The sequence below is a fragment of the Protopterus annectens genome, chromosome 3.part1, assembly GCF_019279795.1.
Source record: "Protopterus annectens isolate FY-2018-M chromosome 3.part1, PAN1.0, whole genome shotgun sequence".
Classification (NCBI taxonomy): Eukaryota; Metazoa; Chordata; order Ceratodontiformes; family Protopteridae; genus Protopterus; species Protopterus annectens.
In genome coordinates, this window is record NC_056732.1 from 1,795,159,894 (window position 1) to 1,795,180,972 (window position 21,079).

The 21,079-nt window shown below is 36.2% G+C and overlaps 1 protein-coding gene across 1 annotated transcript in view; it reads right to left on the bottom strand.

The window, feature by feature from the left end:
- LOC122798680 overlaps nt 1-21,079 on the bottom strand; it is a 765,029-nt gene that overhangs the window by 115,593 nt on the left and 628,357 nt on the right. The window contains exon 5 of the mRNA XM_044067772.1: nt 6,688-6,914. Coding sequence (XP_043923707.1) covers nt 6,688-6,914 — 227 coding nt within the window. The remainder of the gene's footprint in view (nt 1-6,687; nt 6,915-21,079) is intronic.

A 21,079-nucleotide genomic window follows, 5' to 3' on the forward strand; every position in this document is an offset into this window, starting at 1 on the left:
GAGCAGATGGTGATTTGCTGTGGTGGCCCCTAACCGGGAAAAGCCGAAAGAAGAAGAAGAAGAAGGTTCTGAAATAAGTGCTGAATAAGACATAAACTGGGAGGCAGTAAAAGATAAAAAGAACTCTAAAAAGACAGAAAAGGAAAATCTAAAGGGTTAAGCACAAAAGAAAAAAGAAAGGAAATGGATAAAAAAGAACATGCACAGTTAAAGACTGGGGCTTAGTAGAATGGTTAAGGTTTTTGACACAAGATATTGTCCTTGATTCTCACTTTTAGGAAGGAAATTAGTTAGGCTTAGAATGGCCTATTAAGAAAGTTAACCTAGTAATTAGCTATGAATTTATGACATCATGAATCTCAGGAAAAGGGAAAATAAACATTTTAGAGTGCTTTCCATAAATGTGAACTGTATTAAAAATACAGTAAGAATATGAATTTTTGAGTGATGTAATACATGTGTTGTAAATGTACTTACATTAGATGACACAAGATTTTTAACAAATGAAGAAAGATTACAAACAGATAAACTATGGGTAGGAAAGATAATCTGAAATTTGGGAAATGAGAGATGTTAGATATAACTTTATTAGCCACTGTAGATTTAAAATGGAAAGAACAAGTGTATAGAATTATAACATTTTATGCGTATACTAATTGTAAAGAAAGGGAAAGCTTATTTCTTCAGATTTTAGACTATGAAGTGATAAATATGAATATTATAATAGTAGGAAATTTTGTATGACTAGAACTGAAATAGATTATTTTATAGTATCAAAACATTTAAGTTATAGGAAAAAGAGGGTAGTAGACACAGGATTTTCTGATCATCTTGCAATATGGCCAGATATAAAGGAAAACAATGACTATATAAAAATCGGCAAAACAATAAAAAGGAGAAAGGAGAAAGCATGGAACGAAGAAGGAAAGTGATTAGTAATACAGTTATGGAAAGATCATAATACTATGAGAGCATTTTATAAAAAATGGTCTGAATGGTGGATGATATTTAAGGAAAAATATAAAAAAATGTTTTTTACAGTGACAATATGATGTGAGAAAGGTAAAGAAAGAAAAATATAAAAGAACATATAATGATGCATTGGAAGACTTAGAACATAATGACAGAAAGTATTTTGATAAAGAAGAAGAATTATATGAAAGCAAAAAATACAAGAATTATTATAAGCAAATAAATTTTTAAAAGGAAAAAGAAAAGTATAGAGTTACTTAAACAGATTAGTAAAGGAAGATGGTAGTGTAATGGGAGAAATAAAAAAATGTAAAAGGAGAAATAGAACCCAGGAAAAGACTACGAGTAGTGTAGTGCAATACGTACAAGAAATATTTTAAAAGAAGAAAGTAGTGAAAAAACATGGAAAGTAAAAAAGTTAACAGAAAAAGAGAATAAAGAGCTGGAAAAGGAATTTTCTTTAAATGAGGTAGATAATGTATTAGGGCAAGTAAATATAGATTTGGCTCTATGACCAGATTGAATAGTGGTTGAGATATATAAAAAAATATAAGGGACTGGCAAAAATATATATATTTTAAAGATTTTGAAAGAATGGTTAAATGAAGATTTTATGTATAAATAATTATATTGTGGAATACTTAAATTCCTAAGGAAGAGTGGAGACAAAAACTGGAGAATGATAGTACTGAATAATAATAAGACCTCTATGAAAATAATACAAAAGACATTTGAACCTAAAATGAAAAAAACATCATGGAAGATAGCATATAAAGTGCAAAGGGGAAGGGTTGTCAAGAATTATTAAAGATAGAGAAACTGAGGATGATATTATGAACAGAAAAAAAGAAGCAAAATCATGTTAGGAGACCTTAATAAGGGATTTGACACAATTGGACATGAAATCTTAACAGCAATAAAACAAGAATACAATATAAGTGAGAAAGTTAGGAGATTATGCATGTTACCACACAATAATAAAGGAAAACTACTCATAAATGGCTGTTTAAGCCAAGCGGTACATATGAAGATTGATGTGAGACAGGGATGTCCAATGAGCTGTATACTCTTGGCATTAGTTATGAATGTGATAGTATGTGAAATAAATTGCAAAATGAAGGAGGCGGGGTATATAACACCTGAAGGGTTAAGAATTCCAGTTCTGTTAATATATGTAGATGATATTAAAATAATTGAAAAATACAAAATCTGGATAAAAAAATTAATAATTTGCACAAATAAGTGTCTAGAAATGATAGGGATGGTTTTAAATAACAGAAAGGTAAAGGTTTAGGTGATGTAATAACAAAAGAGAGTATATATTTTACAATGAATGAAATTTCTGTGTAAGGTATAAGATTTGGGAATAAAGATAAACTGTCATTCAGAAAAAATGTATTTGATAAATTCAATAGTGATGGGAAAAACAGCATACTTAGCAAGTGCTGCAAACAGTATTTGAAAATGAATTACTGTAGATAAGTTTTTCATTTATATGGGGTTCTAGATTAAACACAGTAAAAAGAGAAGTTTTGTATGGAAATAAAGAAGAAAAAGGTTTAGGGTTAATTAACCCAGTGGTATATGCTGCTCATTAAATTTGTACAGGATAAATAGGTTCATAGGTTCATAGGTTCATACTAGGCTATCTGCCCGAGGGCATTTACAAGCCTAGCCCATAGTTTTGTGGCTTACGCCACCCCTTTAGTATGGGGAACTATACCCATTATTTTGCTGTGCCTCTGTTGAGCAGTGACACTGAGGTAATCCCTGGGGTATATCTGCGATCTCCCATCCATTGGTCAAGATTTCTCTTGAACAAGGCCAGCGAGGTGCTCTGCCTCACATATACCGGGATTTTATTCCACAGCATAGGGAGTCTTTGGGTGATGAATCTATCCCTCCAGCACGTCCTATTAATAGCCATGTCGAGGTTTAAGTCTCCCGCCCTTGTGGCTCTGACGGATCTAGATTTTTTGAGGTGAAGAAAATAAATTCCCACTGCCAGTCTCGAACCCAGGACCTTGGTAACATTAGTCTGTATGACCTACCAGTAAGCCATGACAGCCAAATGAAGAATATGAAAGATTAGCAGTAAGACTGTGTAGATATACATATGATAAATTTGGGGATATGGTAAAAAAAATAAAAGAGAAGGAGAATATATAAATGAAGAAATAAAATATTACCAAGAAAAATATTTTTGTGGAAAATACAAATTGGTCATATAGAAAAGGATAAAAAAGTATGGTATAAGAATGTAATGATAAAATGTTACTATGTAAAACCATGGCAAAATCTATCATATGAGAAACTCAAAGCTACAAAAATAAGAAGCAAATGGTGTAATCAGAAAGAATGTCAAGATTTTTGTGGGGGTTGGTAATAGATAAATTGTCTATAAAAGGACAAATGTTACATAAAATGAAAAGTGATATAATATATTTACACTGTCAAGAAGAAGAAATTATGGAATGTGTGTTTTTGGACAAGCTACTGTGACCAGTTATGCAATCCTCTGATTTCATAGGTTCATAGATTAGTACTAGGTTAACTGCCCTTGTGAGCCATTTTAAGCCTAGCCAATTATCCCCTGTGAGACTCAAACCCTGCACCTTATGTTTGTAAGGCAAACACCTTAACCATTAGGCCATCCTCCCAACAAAATGGAAAAGAGTAAAAACGTTATGGGGAAAACTATGTAAAGAATTTTTTTTAAAGATAAAATAAACATGGGTATGCTCAAATATGGATATTATAAGAATAGTTGTAAAGAATGTTAAACAAATAGATAAAAAGCTATTTTTGATATATGGGTTATATGGAATGAAAGAATAAATAAAATTATGTTTAATGGTAAATGGATTTTAGCAGCAACAGTAAGTAAAATTATTTGGTGGTTATGGAAAAGGAGTAAGGGTCTAACTGGGATAAAATTTAGATTGAAAAGGAAATTATGAATATGTGTAAACAGATGTGTACATTTATATATTTGTAGATATATGCAAATATATATATATAAATATTTGTAAATATGTAAATATTTTGTAAATAAGAGTTATTTTTGTATATAAATAAAAGACCCCTACTCTTTTCGATAGGCGCCATGGGATCTTTTTACATCCACCTGAGCTACCACCAACTCAAGCAGATGGAGCCTCAGTTTAATGCCTCATCCAAAGGACAGTATAGTCAGGAGTGCAGCACCACCCTTATGTTGCACTGCAGTGTCAGAAATCATTTTACCTGGTGTGGGAATAGAATCTATAGCCTTCGGTACTAAAGTACTAAAGTAACCTACATAAGCCACACAGGCCTTCTATAAATGTAAGCTAAGAAACAACTGCCCTCAGCAACCTCACAAACAGACATCATGGGCAGCACCCACCATGAAACATATGGCTAAGAGTCACACTGAATCATTTAAAAAGCCCATAATGCAGTCTTCCACACAAATTAATATCCCAGTCAAATTAACCTCCATAGTGAGACACACCAATACACAACTCACTAAGCTGTGCAAAGAAAGGTTCATAATCGGATGCCTATCAGGCACCAAGACTTACCACATCAAGCAAGCAGTCAAGTCCTTGCACAACAAATACATATATGACACATTTATAGTACATGTGGATGTAACTTCCTTGAAATGTACCTCCTTGAACTCTATGAAGAGAGACATGATGGAGCTCTCAGAATATGTGTCTGACACAAGTATGAGCCTAGCCTTATGCAATATTCCACCATCATCGAGAATGGTGCCACATTATGAACAAAAGATCAAGGATTTGCAAAACTGGCATAGCTTAAGGTGTCATTCAAAGGGGGTGCAATTTATATAAATATAGGAACAGAGTGTAGATAGTCCCAACTGCTTTTCCAGAGATGGCACTACTTCCCCTAAGATTTAATCCTTGTCCACCCCTAGTTCCTTTTTTAGGTGATGACAGTCTTCTAATGCTTTTAGCATAACTAAACTGAATCCAAATAACATTAATATATTGTTGATCAATGCTAGAAGCCTTAACAAAAACTCCACTACCTACAAGCATTTCTTACCCTAGAAAATGTTAATATATCTATGATCACAAAGACCTGGTTTAAAAGCATTGATAGGACTCCAACAGTGCAGGATTGTAATGTCTGTCATACAATCACACCCACTGCATTAGACAAAGGCACTAAATGCAGTGATGTGTCCAAAAACACTTAATCTAAGATGAAAACATTGATCTCCTCCACCTCCAACTTAACTAGTACAGAGTCTTTGGGTTCCCTTTTTAATTTTGAAATACTGAAATCCCGAATTTCAGTATTTCGAAATTAAAATACAGAAGTCTTGAAATACCGGTAAACCAGAAGCGCGAAATTGAAATTCTCGAAGTATGGAGATTTTGAATTAGCACTTCTGGTGTTATGGTGTGTGAAGGGTAAAATGTGAGTTTGGGTATGTATGTATGTGTATGTCTGTTGGTTAGGGGCTTTAGTGTCTGTCAGTGTGTGTTTTTGACTGTGATGTGCGTGTGCGAGGGTGTGTATAATGTGTGGGAGTGAATTGCTTGTGTGTGTCTGTGCGATCTCGGAGTTAGTATATATAAGTAGGGGGTGTGGGGGGCACAGGGGGGATTGCCCCCCTGCTTATCTGTAGTGTAGGATATTATATTTGAGTTGGGGGAAGTGGTGTGTATGTGTTTGTGTGTGCTATATCTGTAGTGTAGCATTGGGATTTTGAATTTCGTAGTTTTAGGGTTTCAGTGTCTGGTGTCTTTGGCTATGTAATTTCGAAATACTGAAATTCGGGATTTCAGTATTTCAAAATTACACAGTGAATCTGGAGTCCTTATGTATTAACTGAAACAACTTTCTTCTAGGAGACTTCAACTACCCCTCCATAAACTGAGAGAATTGTACATTCTTAGATATGCATGTTCAGAAATTTCTGGACCAGTTAAACTAGTAGAGATATAATCCTGGACTTGATTGTTACCAGTATGGGGAGCTTTGCTCTCCATGAGTTGTAACTTCCTCCCCAGTCAAATCAGATCACAAATCAATCACATCTACCAATACCTTGTTATTCAGAGACTATTTGAAGGCTAATATACTGATCTGATAACCCGACTTAATTCAAAAGCTCCTTCCTTGTTGATATCCTACTGTTTATGCAGAATTGTGTTTATATAAGCACTTTTTACAGATTTGCACTTTGGCAACTTAGAGTCTAAAATGTACTCAAATTAGATGACTTGCGCTTTAAATATTTTCACAAGACAATTGGGCTTGAGTTTTGATTTGTTCTAGATCAATTTCAAAAGGTTTTTAAGGATATGGCTTGGTTGTTGTATTGTTCTGATGAAGTCCCTTGGTTAGGGATGAAATCGCTTAACTTCTTCTCATTAAAGTTCCTCATTTTTTGACAATTGTACTGTGGAAGTTATTGTTCAGCTCTAACCTGGTGCATACATTGAGCATTTTTTCAGTTACTCCATACTTGACTAAATGGTCTCAAAAGAAACAATAAACAACCTTCCCTTTCAAACTTCCTTATGTCTGCCACTTCAAAAGATAACAACTGTTTTCGGTTTGTAAAACAATTCTGGCTCACATCTTGGCTCATGGCCAGAAAAGAGTTCCTTTAGATTAGCTAGATTACCCAATTAACATATTAACATAGCAATAAATAACTTTCGTAATAAGATCTTTACATTTGCTTACCAGATGGTTATATGTGTTTCCCGATCAGTTGGTTGTTGGCCATGTAAAGTTATTTTGATTTTACTGGGGACTGCTGGAGTTTGCAAGGAATCTGGTCCTCTCTTATGGCCAGACAGATATATTGTTACACCAACAGATTTTGAGTACTTGTTTTTGCAAGGAATGGAAGAGACTGATGACTCCAAATTTGGTGTGGCTGCAACAATGTTTTTTTCTTTATGGCATGTCTGAAATGAGGGAAAGACAGGAAATAAAAAAATAAATAAAATATGCATATTTCACCAAGAAAATAATCACAGAATATAATAGATATGTGCACATACTATAGCAGCTGATCTGCAAGAAGGCTCTCAGCAGTGGGTAAGTGAAGTAATTTCCTATTGAAATAGCCAGTTAGGTGCATTTTTGATACTTAACTATCTCCTACAAGCATGTGTCAAGTTAAAATGACACCTAGGACTGTACATTCATTCATTCCATCTGCTCTCCATCAGTACCTTCACATACTGAGTACAAGATGAAACAAAATATAATCTAACATTAAAAGAGAGAGAACTTTTATGAGGGCCTTCACATAGTAAGTCTCTTATTGTGAAACCAGATAATGAGGCAGTGGTCATAGTCATACATTTTATTGACTATGTCACTAAAATGATTGAAATACTTTCTTATTCAGATTTTTATAGCTTAGTTTCTAAAAATTAAGTTAATATTTCATACAGGAAAATAGCTTATATGTTTAAAGATTTATTTATTATTGAACAAATTTCTAAAATACTGTTTGATTTTTTACGTTATTGATTCTGTTGTTTCATTTATTTTTGGGATACCAAAACTGCATAAAAATGTTCAAAGTCTCTCAATGAGTCCACTAGTTACTGCAAACGGGTTCAAAACAGACTATTTTTAATGAAACAAAATTGAAGCATATTATACAAAATATAAGTCCATTCTTAAAGGTTCATGGCATTTTTATTACAAAAAAATAAAAAGTGTGGACAAGTTTATACAACACATGTATTTCATAAGAATTGGAATTCAGAACTTTTTTTTCCTTCATTCCACATGATAAAGAGTTGGAATTGTACCATAAAGTTTTACTTCATGACCAGGATATTAAGTCTAGTGATCTTATAATGACTGGAACATTTATGGAAGTACCATTAATAAACAGTTATTTTTTATTTTAATGGGGAATATTACTATAAAACTGGATTTGCTATGGGTTCATCAGCTCCTCCCATTTTTACTAATTTAGCATTAGTTTCCTGGGAGGAACTGTTCATTGCTTTTCTCAATTTATAATAAAATCATAACATCATACTACAGATTTCTGGATGCTATTTTCTTTGTTGGATAGGTAGTCAAGCTGATTTTGATAATTTTTAATATATTACTGGAACTTCTATCTTTTGAGATTTTGTAAACCTTGGCTCGAGATGATTGTCATTGCTGATAGTGACACCCCAACCTCATGTGCAAAAATGGGAAAAGGGGTCGAGGGTAGATGAATGGATGGTGGGGAGAGAAGCAATACATTTTCTGGATGTCACCATTTCTAAGGACTTTGGGAAGTATAAATATTTATTTAAAGTACATAGAAAACCAACATTTTCAAATAATTATTTACATTTTCTAGTTGTCATCCTCTGCATTAGAAAAGGGATTTAGTTAAGGCACAAATGATCAGTGTCAAAACTGACATTAGATGATCATAATTTTATTAAGGAAATAGTGAAACTAAAACTTTTTTTAAGGAATGGGGTTACCCACATGTACTTGTAGCAGAAATTGCATCAACAGTAATGGAGAGCTGCAGTAGTATTTATGCACTTATTTTAGGTAATTGTTCTTTAGAATAGGCAAGAAAGATTGACAGACATAGAAACTAACAACAGATACTAATTCTATGATTCTTATCTTTTTGAAAAGATCTAAAAAGGTAAAAAATAGTGAAAATTACTTGATATCGGAATATTTTTCACATGATAAAGGGAATAATAAAACTTTAGGAACAATGCCAAGTTATGTTTATAAAAGATACAGTAATATAAAATATGCTGGAACAAACTTATAAGGAAATCAAAAGTCATATGGAACTTATAAGTTGACTGTTGTAACCAATGTGTTTATATTTCAGACAAATTGTGTAAAAATTGCAAGCTACCCCTTACATAATTTATTCAAAGTGTAATTCAAAAAGAATAGTATATATTGCTGAGTGTGTAACTTGCACCACTTTTTACATAGGTAAAAGCACATGATCACTGAAAATGAGGCTTTATGAACACAATTATTTATTTATTTAGTTTGACATTTGTTGACAGGGTATGTCCGACTGAGTGAAACCCCTTTTTCAGTGGAGACCTGGGGAGAAAAGCTCCACAAAACACAGTACTAACAGGTATAGGGTAATTAGACTAACAATGATTACATGAGTGCCATTAGTATGAAATAGGTCAATAGCTTAATTCTTAAAAGCATATAATACTCTAGGTACACTTTATTAGCATAGAGTGTAATACTAACTAAAGTCTATTGATTATTAGTAGAGATCTAAGGAATAATATAATACAATTCAAGTAAGGTGAGCTCAATTATGATATTATGAAACAGAAAGACATGCATGCACTTAGGAATGCAAGATCATGTACTTATTTTAAACAGTTCACATTTACTGTTTTTAGAACAATTGCAAAGATGTAACAGAGGAAGATCTATACAAACAAGTTTAATAAACATGAATTAATATGGCAGCTATGCTTAAACACATGACAGCCACCAAGTTTAAATGATACAATGTCAATTTTCAGTCTTTTGAAGATATGTTTGACAAAGCTATGAAATTGCTTTTTAATCAATTTTGAGATATTAATAACATACCATATAAGTTTTGTCTCTAATTTAAATTACTAGAAATGTAAAAAACATGATTTGATGTGTGTTTTATACATATAGCTTTAAATATGATATTACATTTAGTTAAACGATTTATACTGTTTTAAATAGTGGAGTAATTGAATGAATTAATATTGATGAAGTCCACTGTTCTTAAAGCATGGATAAAAGCACTCAATAAATGTAGCTTTCAGTTAATTTTGTCCTGGATACAGTGAGTTTTTTTCACTGCTATTTGAGTGCAAGATGAAGGCACAAAAATACAAGAGTATAACCCTATATACTTCCCAACCTAAAAGGAAAATTTATCTGTAGCTGATGGATGGAGGAGCCTTCAAGATATAGTGGGGAAGCAACAGGGCAACCAAACAAGAAGAACTGACTTCAGATGTTCTTATCAAATATCAATTGATATAATGAACACAGTTGTTATGTCTAATTTTAAAGGCCTTCTGCAGTATGTAAGTGATTGGGAAGAAATCTAAACAGCATAAATGAAACATAGAATGACAAATACAGAAGCTGACCAAAAATTCAAGCAGTTCAGAAGGTGAAGTCCTGATGCACCAAAGGAGACAAGTTAAAAATAATGTCAGACAAAAGTGTGATCAGATCAAGTGGGTGTAGTAAAAATATCCACCATGAAATGTTCCTTTAGCAGGCAATGGAAACTATCACACCCTTGTGGAATGGCCTTAGATAGCAACATTTTCAAAAGGTAATTAACTACTTGGAGGCAAACTGGAATGTAGTTAGCAGTCTACTTGGATAGGATTTGCTTAGATACAGCAAGGCCCTCTTTGCCTGGAATAAAGAGGCAAACAGCTGGCACGTCTTCCTAAATTCATGTATCCTTTGGCATAGCTGCAGATCATCAATGCACTGTTGGATGAGTAGCAACAGATCTAAAAGTTAATATCATGGTGTATTTCACAGCTATGTGTTGTACTGTGAGCCAGCTGGTGTTTTCATAGGGTTTTTGCCCTTCTCTCCACTGTGGTGCAACTGTGGTATTGGTATATACAATTTAGGGGGATGTAGGAGGAGGGAAACCCTAACATGATGGATGAAGGGGGGACTGTCTCCATACTTTTCATGTTTTTTGGCTCACTGTTTTTGATGTTTAATGTTTGATAAACAAAGAGGTGAAAAGTCAGAGGACTCCCTCTCTCTCTCTCTCTTTTTGAATTTCTGCCACTGGGAAAATCTGGGGGGAGGGTGAGAACTGTGTTGAAGGACACTTCTGAAACCACTTTCAGAAGAAAGTATAGGTTAGGCCTAAGGGAGACTAAGTCCTTGGAAACTATCCAGTAATGTTCCAGTGAGTAATGGCCTACAAATCAAAGATCCCATGGGCAGAAATTGTGAGCAACAGAAAGAATCCAAGATACTAACTTCTGAGACACTGAAACAATCAGTTCAAATCAAGAATGGCTAAGTCTGTCATTCATGAACTTCAAGTCCAAAGAAGAATAAGGGTTATTTAATACAGGGCAAAGATGCAGGACACATCTATGGAAAGCCTTCATCAGCTGGTGCTGGGTCACAGACCTGCCATTTATAAAGTTATAATAAGCAGAGATGCCAAAACATGAACTTGAAATAAGGCAGGATCACCGGATCATTAAGGTGCTGGAGGATGTCATCCTTAGCTTAGTAGAATATATTTGGGATTGGGCAAATTAATGACTTTTGAGTAGCTGTGATTACCTATGAAACTTCTGTTGTGAGAATTGGGAAGAGCAGACAATATGAAGGAGCAGCCATGCATACAGGTGGCTCCAGTGGTCACCCAACCAATAGGAGTTTTCTTGGACTGTAATGGGATACAGTTCTTTTTTGACAGGATGTAACAGCCTGAAAACATGTAAGTATTGGACATCAAAGGGCAAGGAAGACTATTTTTTTAATTTATTCTCTAAATCTTGTGAGGCAGTATGGAATCAAACTGAGAGAGGGAGAGGGAGAGGTGGAAAGGCTACACAATTCTTCCCTGCTACAGGAAGAACACATGCAGAATCAGTCCCACAGTGCTGTAAAATAGGGCTTCTAACAGATGGAGGACATCTTCTACTAAGCAGAATAAATATGGAGAGTGGACTGTGTTTTGTTGCCTTGGTCACTTCTGATCCTGTTAGCAGAACTGCTAGGAGTAGAGAATCTTAAAGAGCAGCTAGAAGTGGGCTCATTTGTCACCCCAACCAACAGGGAATTGTAAAGGGATAGGTTCCTATACTGTCAGGGATATTGGAACCAGAAACGGTATCCTTCTTGGTGACTTAGTGGCAAATAGGACACATTTTGATCTTTCTTTCACAAATCATGTGAAAAGGCACAAACTCATACGAAAATGTGGAAAGGCTATAGGACCCCTACTTGCCAAATGATGAAGAAAGAATCCCCTATCTATTCTCTTGCTCTGCAGAATAAAGCATAATAGAGGTGAACCACATTCTCTTATTTACCAAACAGATGAACACTTTGGGTGTTTTATTCATAGAAAACCTTAAATGGACAGGTTTCCTTTTATTCTCAGCACCGGGAGAAAACATGAGCTGTGGCTCACATTGTCAGTCACTGAGTTAGTTTCCCTGAGATGTGAACACTTCCACTGGATATGAATATTTCTCCAAAATGAGAACAACTCTAAGACAGATACCCTAATCTATTGCTAGATTTACTCTGCTTGTCTGCATAAAGTGTAAAAATCACATGTCATTCCATCTCTTCATGTACCACAGTATGACATTTTTAACAAAAGCAGGAACAACTCTGGTCTCAATTCTTTTCCGGATATTTTTTAAGAAAAACTCTGCCCTTCTTTACAACTAGATGTTGATTAATGTGAAGCTCCTGTTTCTGATGATTTCACATTCCTATGTAACAACAAAGTATAATTTGTCAGACACTTTGACAGATTTGGTTGCAAGAAGAGAAGGTCCATATTGAGACTGATGGAATTTTTTATTGCTACAGAGTCTGCTATCTGATATTATCCATGAGGATGCCATGGTGTTAAAGTAACTGGTACTATGCTGTCTACTTCAGCAAACTTGTGCATATGAGTGTCAACACAGCTGTGAAAATAGTGTCTGATGCATCTTTCAATGGTTAAAGAGGGTTCATAGTAGAGTGCATTGCTGTGATTTCAGCCAGACTGTTAAGACTATGTCTTCCTTGATTCTTCAATGCAGACACGAAAGATCAAAATGGAACCGTGCACATCTCTGCCTCAAAATATGGCAATCCGCTATAGTGGAAAACCAGACAACATTTTGTAGAGTATAGTGAGACCCATATCCTGCAGTCAAAGGAGGACACAGGCAAAGGCTAATGTGACAGAACCCTTGACAGTTACCATTAATTAGTTGTTCAGGTAAGAAAATAAGGGTCCACTTTTAAATGCCAAAATCTCGAGTTTTACAAAAATGAACCCAAAACATCGAGATTTCAGTATCTCGACATTTAAACATTTAAAAAAAAAACAGAGAGACAGCTAAAATAAATGCTCCTGTTGCACTTACCATTCTCTTCACTGTAGCACGATCTCGGAGTTGATATATTTAAGTAGGGGGTGTAGGGGTACAGGGGGGCTTGCCCCTCTGCAAACACTTTATTTTAGTTCATTTGTGTTTTTTTTTTTTTTTTTAACTTTTAAATGTCGAGATACCGAAATCTTGGCATTTTGGGTTCATTTTTGTAAAACTCGAGATTTCAGCATTTCAGCATTTAAAAGTGGACCTGAAAATACAAGATGTTTCTTCTCTTACAAGGTCTCTGTCACTTAGGACAGTATCTGTTAAATGCTCTGGACAGATAAGAAATGAGTTGGCGACCCTTTAAATTAAAAATGTAGCTCAACTAGAATGAACTTTGTGGAGCTCCATCAATGATGTGCCAGATGTTGTGCATGTTCACTACACCACCCTGGCACCATGTAGTATTAGGGTAATGGAAAGTTGAATTAGCAATATACTTCATGAAGCTTTTAAAATCCTGGATGGGACAGGAATCTCCCATCTCTTTTGGAACACAGGAAACTGTGAGAAGAAAATCTTCTGCATTGCTTAAAAAATATTGAGGCTGACAACCTCATCCACTGATTAGAGTCTGGACCTATTTGAGATCTGTGGTGTCTGTCTGTTCCCTTAACAGTAGGTCATTCTGGAGATGGAACTTGCAAATCTGATTCATGGCTACCCATGAGCACATAAAGGACCCAACAGTCAGTGGCAGCAGGTATCCAAGCTGGGACACATTCAGAGAACTGTCAGTTCCATGGGCAGCCTTGCAGGGTTGTCAGCACTACAGTGGTACCACCTATGAAGACATCCACTTGGAAGACTGACTTCTAGAGTGAAGGCAGGAGACAGCATATTGCCTACTGTTTGGGGGCCCTCTTCTTCTTGTGTGCAGGTAGACAAAGAAGAAAAAAAGAAGGAAGTCAGATCCTCTATGGTTGATCAACACCTCTTTCTGCTCTTGGGAGTCTTCAACCGAATCTTAGAAGAATTAACAAACAGAGCCCCAGCTCAAAAGGGGCAACTGGAAAGGGTTGCATTACTCATTTCTAAACAAGTAGAGCCTAAACATAATTGATACAGTCTTACTATATCAATTGTTTTCTGACAAAACCATCTTCAAATGGTTCCACTGCAAGGTTCATCTTTTGCAAGATTTAGTATTTTTCTCAGAAGGTCATATGTCAGGTGCTGGCAGACGGCAGATGAAGTCATGTTACATACCAACAGTTTAAACAAACCTAGTCCCTGAGCAAGGCAGTAGCGAGCAAATTTCCTGCAACTCAGGATCCCTATCACTTCGCCGACAGTTCAAATCTTCAAAAACGATATGGCCGAGACCATATGGCTAAAGATTTGAATTACCAAAAAACAAATAAAAACACAGAACAACTTACCTGTACGTTTTTGCAGGGAGGCAAGCCCCAACCCTGCACCCCCCCACAACTTAAATATACCAACTCCTCTATCGCACTACAGTGAGGAAAACGGCAAATCCCAGGCTCCGCACTGTACGCTGATCCCAATACACAATTGTTGGCAATTCAAATCTTCAGTGATATGGTCTCGGCCATATTGTCTTCGGAAATTTGAGCTTTCGACAATGTGATAGGGAGCCATACATATATATATATATATATATATATATATATATATATATATATATATATATATATATATATATACACACACACACACATATAGGTTTACTATTGAAATGTTGCTGTGCAATTGCATGGCTATGAAGTATTCGAACAACAGATGTTCGAATACTTCATTTGTGTGCAGATTACATGAGCGGACATCATATTTGTGAATGGACTGTGCATTTGCAAATATAACGTTTGCTCATGTAAAGGGATCGTGGTACAGTGCGGTTAGGGAAATACATCCCTTTCTTCACTTTAGTGCGATCTCGGAGTTGGCATATTAAGTTAGGGGGTGTGTGGGTTGCACATCCCCCTGCATAAATGGGATGTTAAGTGTAGGGATTAGGAAGTTACAGCAAGGGTGGCATTGTTGTTAATGCCGTAAAATGTCATTGTTGATATTTTCGGCATTAACAGCTGTTTTTCAACAATAGGGCAGTTCGGTTAGTTGTGGTTTCAGTGAAACACGTCAGTTATTAGTACCATTTTCATTTTAATTTTTGAGATATTGATAGTAAGCCAAACATATATATATATATATATATATATATATATATATATATATATAGGTTTACTATTGAAACCTTAAAACTGCATACATCTACCGGACACATGGTCAACCAGAAATCTTGAATCCGGAACAGTGAAAATGCGGTCGGGTCGAAACTGAATACATCAACACCCATAGTTCGATGTATTCAACATAGCATGAGGTGACATCAGTCACCCATGCTATGCAGCTTAACATACCATGACGTTCCCTAGTCAATGGTACATGTATTTTACTATTTTGCAGGGGGCAAGGCCCCCTGCTCCTCCCACACCCCCTGCAAATTATGTATACCAATTCCAAGATCACACTACAGTGAAGGAATGGGTTAATTCCCTGTTCCTTACTGAACTGCAATCTCTGTGTACAATGCTGAACTCAGATAATCGAACTACACTATTCCTTCACTGTAATGTAGCCAATGTATTTTGAGTCGGTATTCTGCCCATTTGAAAACTGCCTTTCAACCACATGTCAGTTGACAGCAGTCACTTTGAATAATCAATAGTAAACCTATTTATAAAAACTTGTATACAAGGACAGGAAAATCTGTGAAACACTGATTTGGTATCTCAACCTGCAGCCTAAACAGTCTACATGACAAGAACACTCATCCATCATTGAATAAACATCTGCTTAAACCCCTAAATGGATTACTTTTTTTTCTCTCTAGAATGAGGACTTTATTTATTTTTATTTTTGCTACATTTTGCTAAGTTAGCTGTGGTGAGGATCTGACATTCTGAGCAATTATCCTGATTCCTAATCATATATATATATATATATATATATATATATATATATATATATACACACATATACACACATATATATATACACCTGTCCAACTTAAAATAAACTCCAACAGCTGAAGCTAGATCAAGAGGTCATAGAAACACAAAGGTGAAGGCATAAGGACATTTGGGAACCATCAGCAGGGGCCCTTAACTAGATTAACTGATACAGAAATAACATGTTAGTTATATCTCACATCAGGGACCCTCTTTGATGGGTCCTATGACTTAAAATGCATCCCAAACAGTAAACCTACAGGTGGAAGTAATTCAACGACAGCTAAAGGACTAAAAAATAGCCTGAAGTTCAAATACTGTGGACTTTCAAATTGTGCTAAGAACTTGAATAGGTACATGCCAAAGGAGACATTATACTCGGTGATCAGTCTAATAAATGCTGATTACAGTAGAATGATCGCATCCCTGCACCTAGACACCATACCATTTCTAACAAGATGCACAATGATCAAAGAACACTTCACTGTCTTAATACAGTCCCAGGTCCCCAAATACTGCATCAATTTTCAGACACTTACATCAAAAATCTGACTGCAAGTGCCTTCCCACTGGAGAAATAACCTAACTCCTTCTTCACCTGCACCACTTCTACTTTGATTCCCTGTTCTCAACTGTTACTTCCCTCTAATATCTACCACTAAAATTAATTCACATTTGATTTTCTACTCTGCTAATATTATTTACATATTGTATCAACTGTCTATCTGATTATCTTCCTTCTGTGATTGCTCCATGTTTGTGAATTTGTTCTAAAGTTTCTTTTTTTGTAAATCTCTTCACCCAGGCTATGCCTGCAAATGATCTATAGTGATCCATGTACCACCCCAGTAAACAAACTAAAATAAATCAATCAATAAATAAATAAATAATTGCAGGGGATGTTGTGCTTGCTGAAGGGCACTATTATACATTTTGGCATTTAGCCAGTGGTTTTGACACCAGCTATTTGTTTGGGGAAATGCTCTTGTGGAGGATCTTGGTGTTACCTGGACAGTTCATAATGACAGCCACTTTAAAGTCTTCAGTGAACTTGGTTAGCCGTAAGCCCTTAACATTGGCTTTAATGTCTTACAAGTAAATGTCTCAGGGTACAATGTTGGTGATAGAGCTTTTGGATGAGATGGTCATGGGTTCTGTTTATAAGCCAGTTTGTTAGCTACCAAGTTATACAGGGATTGACATTTAGTTGGGAGAATTTATTGACAATACTTGACAGTGTAATGGTATTGAACAGTGATATCTAAATAAATGGTATGTTCTGATTTTTTCTTCGTCCATTGCTTCGGTAACCTTCTCAAATAAGTCAACTAGGTTGACTAGATAGGATCTGTCCTTGGCAAAACTGAAATTACTTGATTCTGGGGTTAATATATCCTTGTTTTTTAATTGTATAATGATCCTTTCTATACCTTACTGATGAGGCATGTCAGACTTATGTGTCTATAATTCCCCTGGGACAGCTGGCACCCAACACTTGTGCAGGGGTGACTGTTGCTGTCCTCTATTGGTCTGACGCATAGCCTGTTTGGTGGCTGACATTAAATAATTTCTGTAAGGGGTTTGACAGGCCCCGTTTCAGGCTAGCCAGCAGGCATTCTGGTATGTTATCTTGCCCACCAGAAGCAGTGTTCTTGACCTTGAATAGTGCTCAAGGATCCGACCTTAGGAAAATGGCGGGGGGTAGACTTAGGTATGTGATCTAGGAATGCTTGGGAAGGAGAAGGGGGTGAAGTTTGAGCTAAATTTGTCTGCCAGTAGATTGGTTATGTCCTCTGGGTTTGAGTAGGTGGTATCACTTACTACTAGCTCTGCGCAGTACTGGGCATCATTTCTGAAGTTTGTAACATAAAGAAGGCTTAATGCTTATCTTTCACCCAGGTGGCTATTCTTAACTCATATCTGGCTTTGGTTGATTTGATCAGGGTCTGGAGTTCCTTGTTTATTTTAGCAATAGAGTTTTTGGCTTCTTGAGAATTAAGATTTATTTTTGCATGCAATGAGTTATTTCTTTTATTATAGACCGTGTCTATAAAAGCATTCCATCATGAGGAATTATTTTTGAATTTGGCATTATATTTATGAAGGGGGACAGATGTGTCCATTAAGCTATTTACATGTGCAAAAAAATGGAGGTAAAGGATTCTGAATAAGCAGTGAGGTTGTTGAAATGAAAGGGGCTTTTGATTTTATCCAGGTTATTATTCAATTTTAGTAAGCTGGCTTTCAGCTAGTCTCTGAACATGGAGGTATTGGAAGATGCTTCAGGCTTCATCCTATGGCGAATGTTGCTGACTTGTGGTCTGATATGACATAAGAGGAGGTTACATTTGGTGCGGAGCAGGACTACTTCATAGTGGTAAGGACCAAGTCCAGGATTACATCTTCCCTAGTTCAGGTGTGGACTTACTGGTCCACAGAGTTTGCATTGATGAAATCCAGAAATCTCTGTGCATACATGTTTGAGGTTGTGTAAGTTTCCCATTTTATTGATGGATAGTTGAAGTCTCCTACGAGAATGGTGTTTGGTTTAGTACATATGAGACTCCATGTTTGGTAGAAGGTAGCATATAGAAGGGACCCTGTATGTAGCTATGAATTAATAAGGGTTTTTGTTCACAGTAAGTTGGATGTGGAGGAGTTCCAGGACAGTATCCTGTCTAAAGAGGTAGGGGGTGAGATTCCTTTAAAAATACAGAGACACCTCTGGCTTTACTACATTTGTAAAATGTGGTAGGCCTATATGAGTGACAGACATTAAATTCTGCACTGATGGAAAGCTTTCACCGGTCTTGAACCAGGTATCTGTGAGGCTGCATATATCATGTTTTCCAGGGTAAGTAGGATCTTAAGGGTGTGGAGTTTTTTGTTTAGGTCCCTAGCATTAAGTAGCAATACCATAATGCTGTCTGGATTCAGTTTAGTTATGTTCGAATCTTTAGAAGACAGACATTACCTAAAAAAGCACTATGGGGGTGGACAAGGTTTTGGCCAATGTACAGAAGGTTTGGGAGTAGGAAAGACATCCATGACAAAGGACTTAGTACCTTCTTCTCAGGCTGATATATATTGTACCTCCTCTGAATGACACAAGAAGCTAAAGCAATTGTTGAAGTGAATTTGTGGCATCATTTTTGGTGATGGTAGAATACTGCTCAGGACTAAGTAAATGCCGCACATTCTGAGAGTTCCATCAGGTCTCCATCATATGGTCCAGGGAGGTACATCATGCTTCATTTATATCCACATGTACAATGACTGTACCATAGTGTACTTGTGGTGCAAGGACTTGAGTGCATGTGTGATGTGATGAATCCTAGCACCTGACAGGCAACTAAATGTCCATGACCCTCTACATGCACAACCCGGTGAATGATGCATTGTTGTGTCTCACTACGGAGTCACCTACAACTAGGATATCAGACTGTCTGGAGGTTTGCCTTATGAGCTTTTGAACTGAATCAATGTGACTGTTAGGTGTATGTTTCCTGACGAGTGCTGTCTGTGCTGCATGTTTGTTAGTCTGTGTACTTTGCTCAGGGTACTTGTCCCTTAGCTTACATTTGCAAGGCCTTTGTGGTTTGGGTAGTTTTTTTATAAGAGCCCCAGAATATGTAGGTCTATGTGTTTGGTCTGAGCTGAGTGTGACTGGTTTATTGTGGTGTTGCATGATACTGACAACATGTGTATTATTTGTAGCAACTACATTTTAGAACTTTACCTTTAATATATTCATACACCTTCATCTCTCACACATGCTGTGTCAGTTTGCTTAAGTAGCAGGTGGCTATCACATGCAATTAAATAATTTCTAAACTGTCACAGAATGGCCATTTCAACCAAACTGGCTGCAGAGACAGATGGGAAGTGTAAGGTCATGATTCCAGATGCTTATTAATGTGGGCTAAAAAAAAAAAGGTGGGGTAGTTGCACCTAGGAGATTTGGAGATGAGTTGTTTGCTGGAGTGTCTGAAAGAACGATCTAAATCTCTACTCAAGGAGCAGTTTGCCCCTTAGTACAAGACCAGAACCTCTTTGTGCAACAGCTGTGCAAGAGAGTTTCGGCTCACAGGTAAGATATTAGTTTGGGGTATACAAATAAATGGGGATAGAGAAAATTTGGTTTGAGTACCATGCAAGATAAGGTAGCAAAATAATTTGTCTAGACTGCCTATGCGATCTTTTTTGACATACAATGATGTACCACTGTGGCTTATACAGCTATATCTGGGAGGAGGATTTAACTAAGGCTGTTAAGAAAGCAATAGGAAATGAAACCATCTGCATCTGTTGAATGTAGCTTTGCAGAGTGCTGCATAGGGTGCTGCCACCCAATGCTTAAATTGAGTAGTAAAAGAGAAGGAACTGATAAGAACATAGCTGGAGCACCAGGCAGTAATATCTACCCCTCAGACAGCAGCAAATTACTCCCTGCCAGGGAATAACCTCTATTGCCCTTTGGAAGTTTTCACTTAGACTAGAAACCAACAGAAAAATGTACTGTAATGTAGGAAAATTGTAATAAAGGTAGGAAAAAGACATTCAAAAATACTTCTGTTAGCTAGATGGAGTTATCTAATGAGTTTAGAAAAGGAGAACACTCAGATTAACAAAATTAAGGCTCTATTAGCAACACAAACAACCAAGTACCAAAAAAATACACAATATTTATTAATTCAATGAAGCTGCATTTTAATGCAAAAAGAAGTGCAAAAACCCAGAGAAAAACAATTTGATTAACTAGGATGGGGTGCAATCAGATACTTTACACTGTCAGATTACTGTACAGGCAAATGTGTAGCATGTTTAATGGCATGATGAGCATGGAATAATGAAGGTCCAAGTCATACAGATGCCTGACATAGGTTAGGACAGCCTGTAACCTGACCAGCTAAGGTGGTACAGGGTACTACTCCGCTCAAGCTGACCATTTGGAGAAACAGGCCTGCCAACTGAATAGTTTCC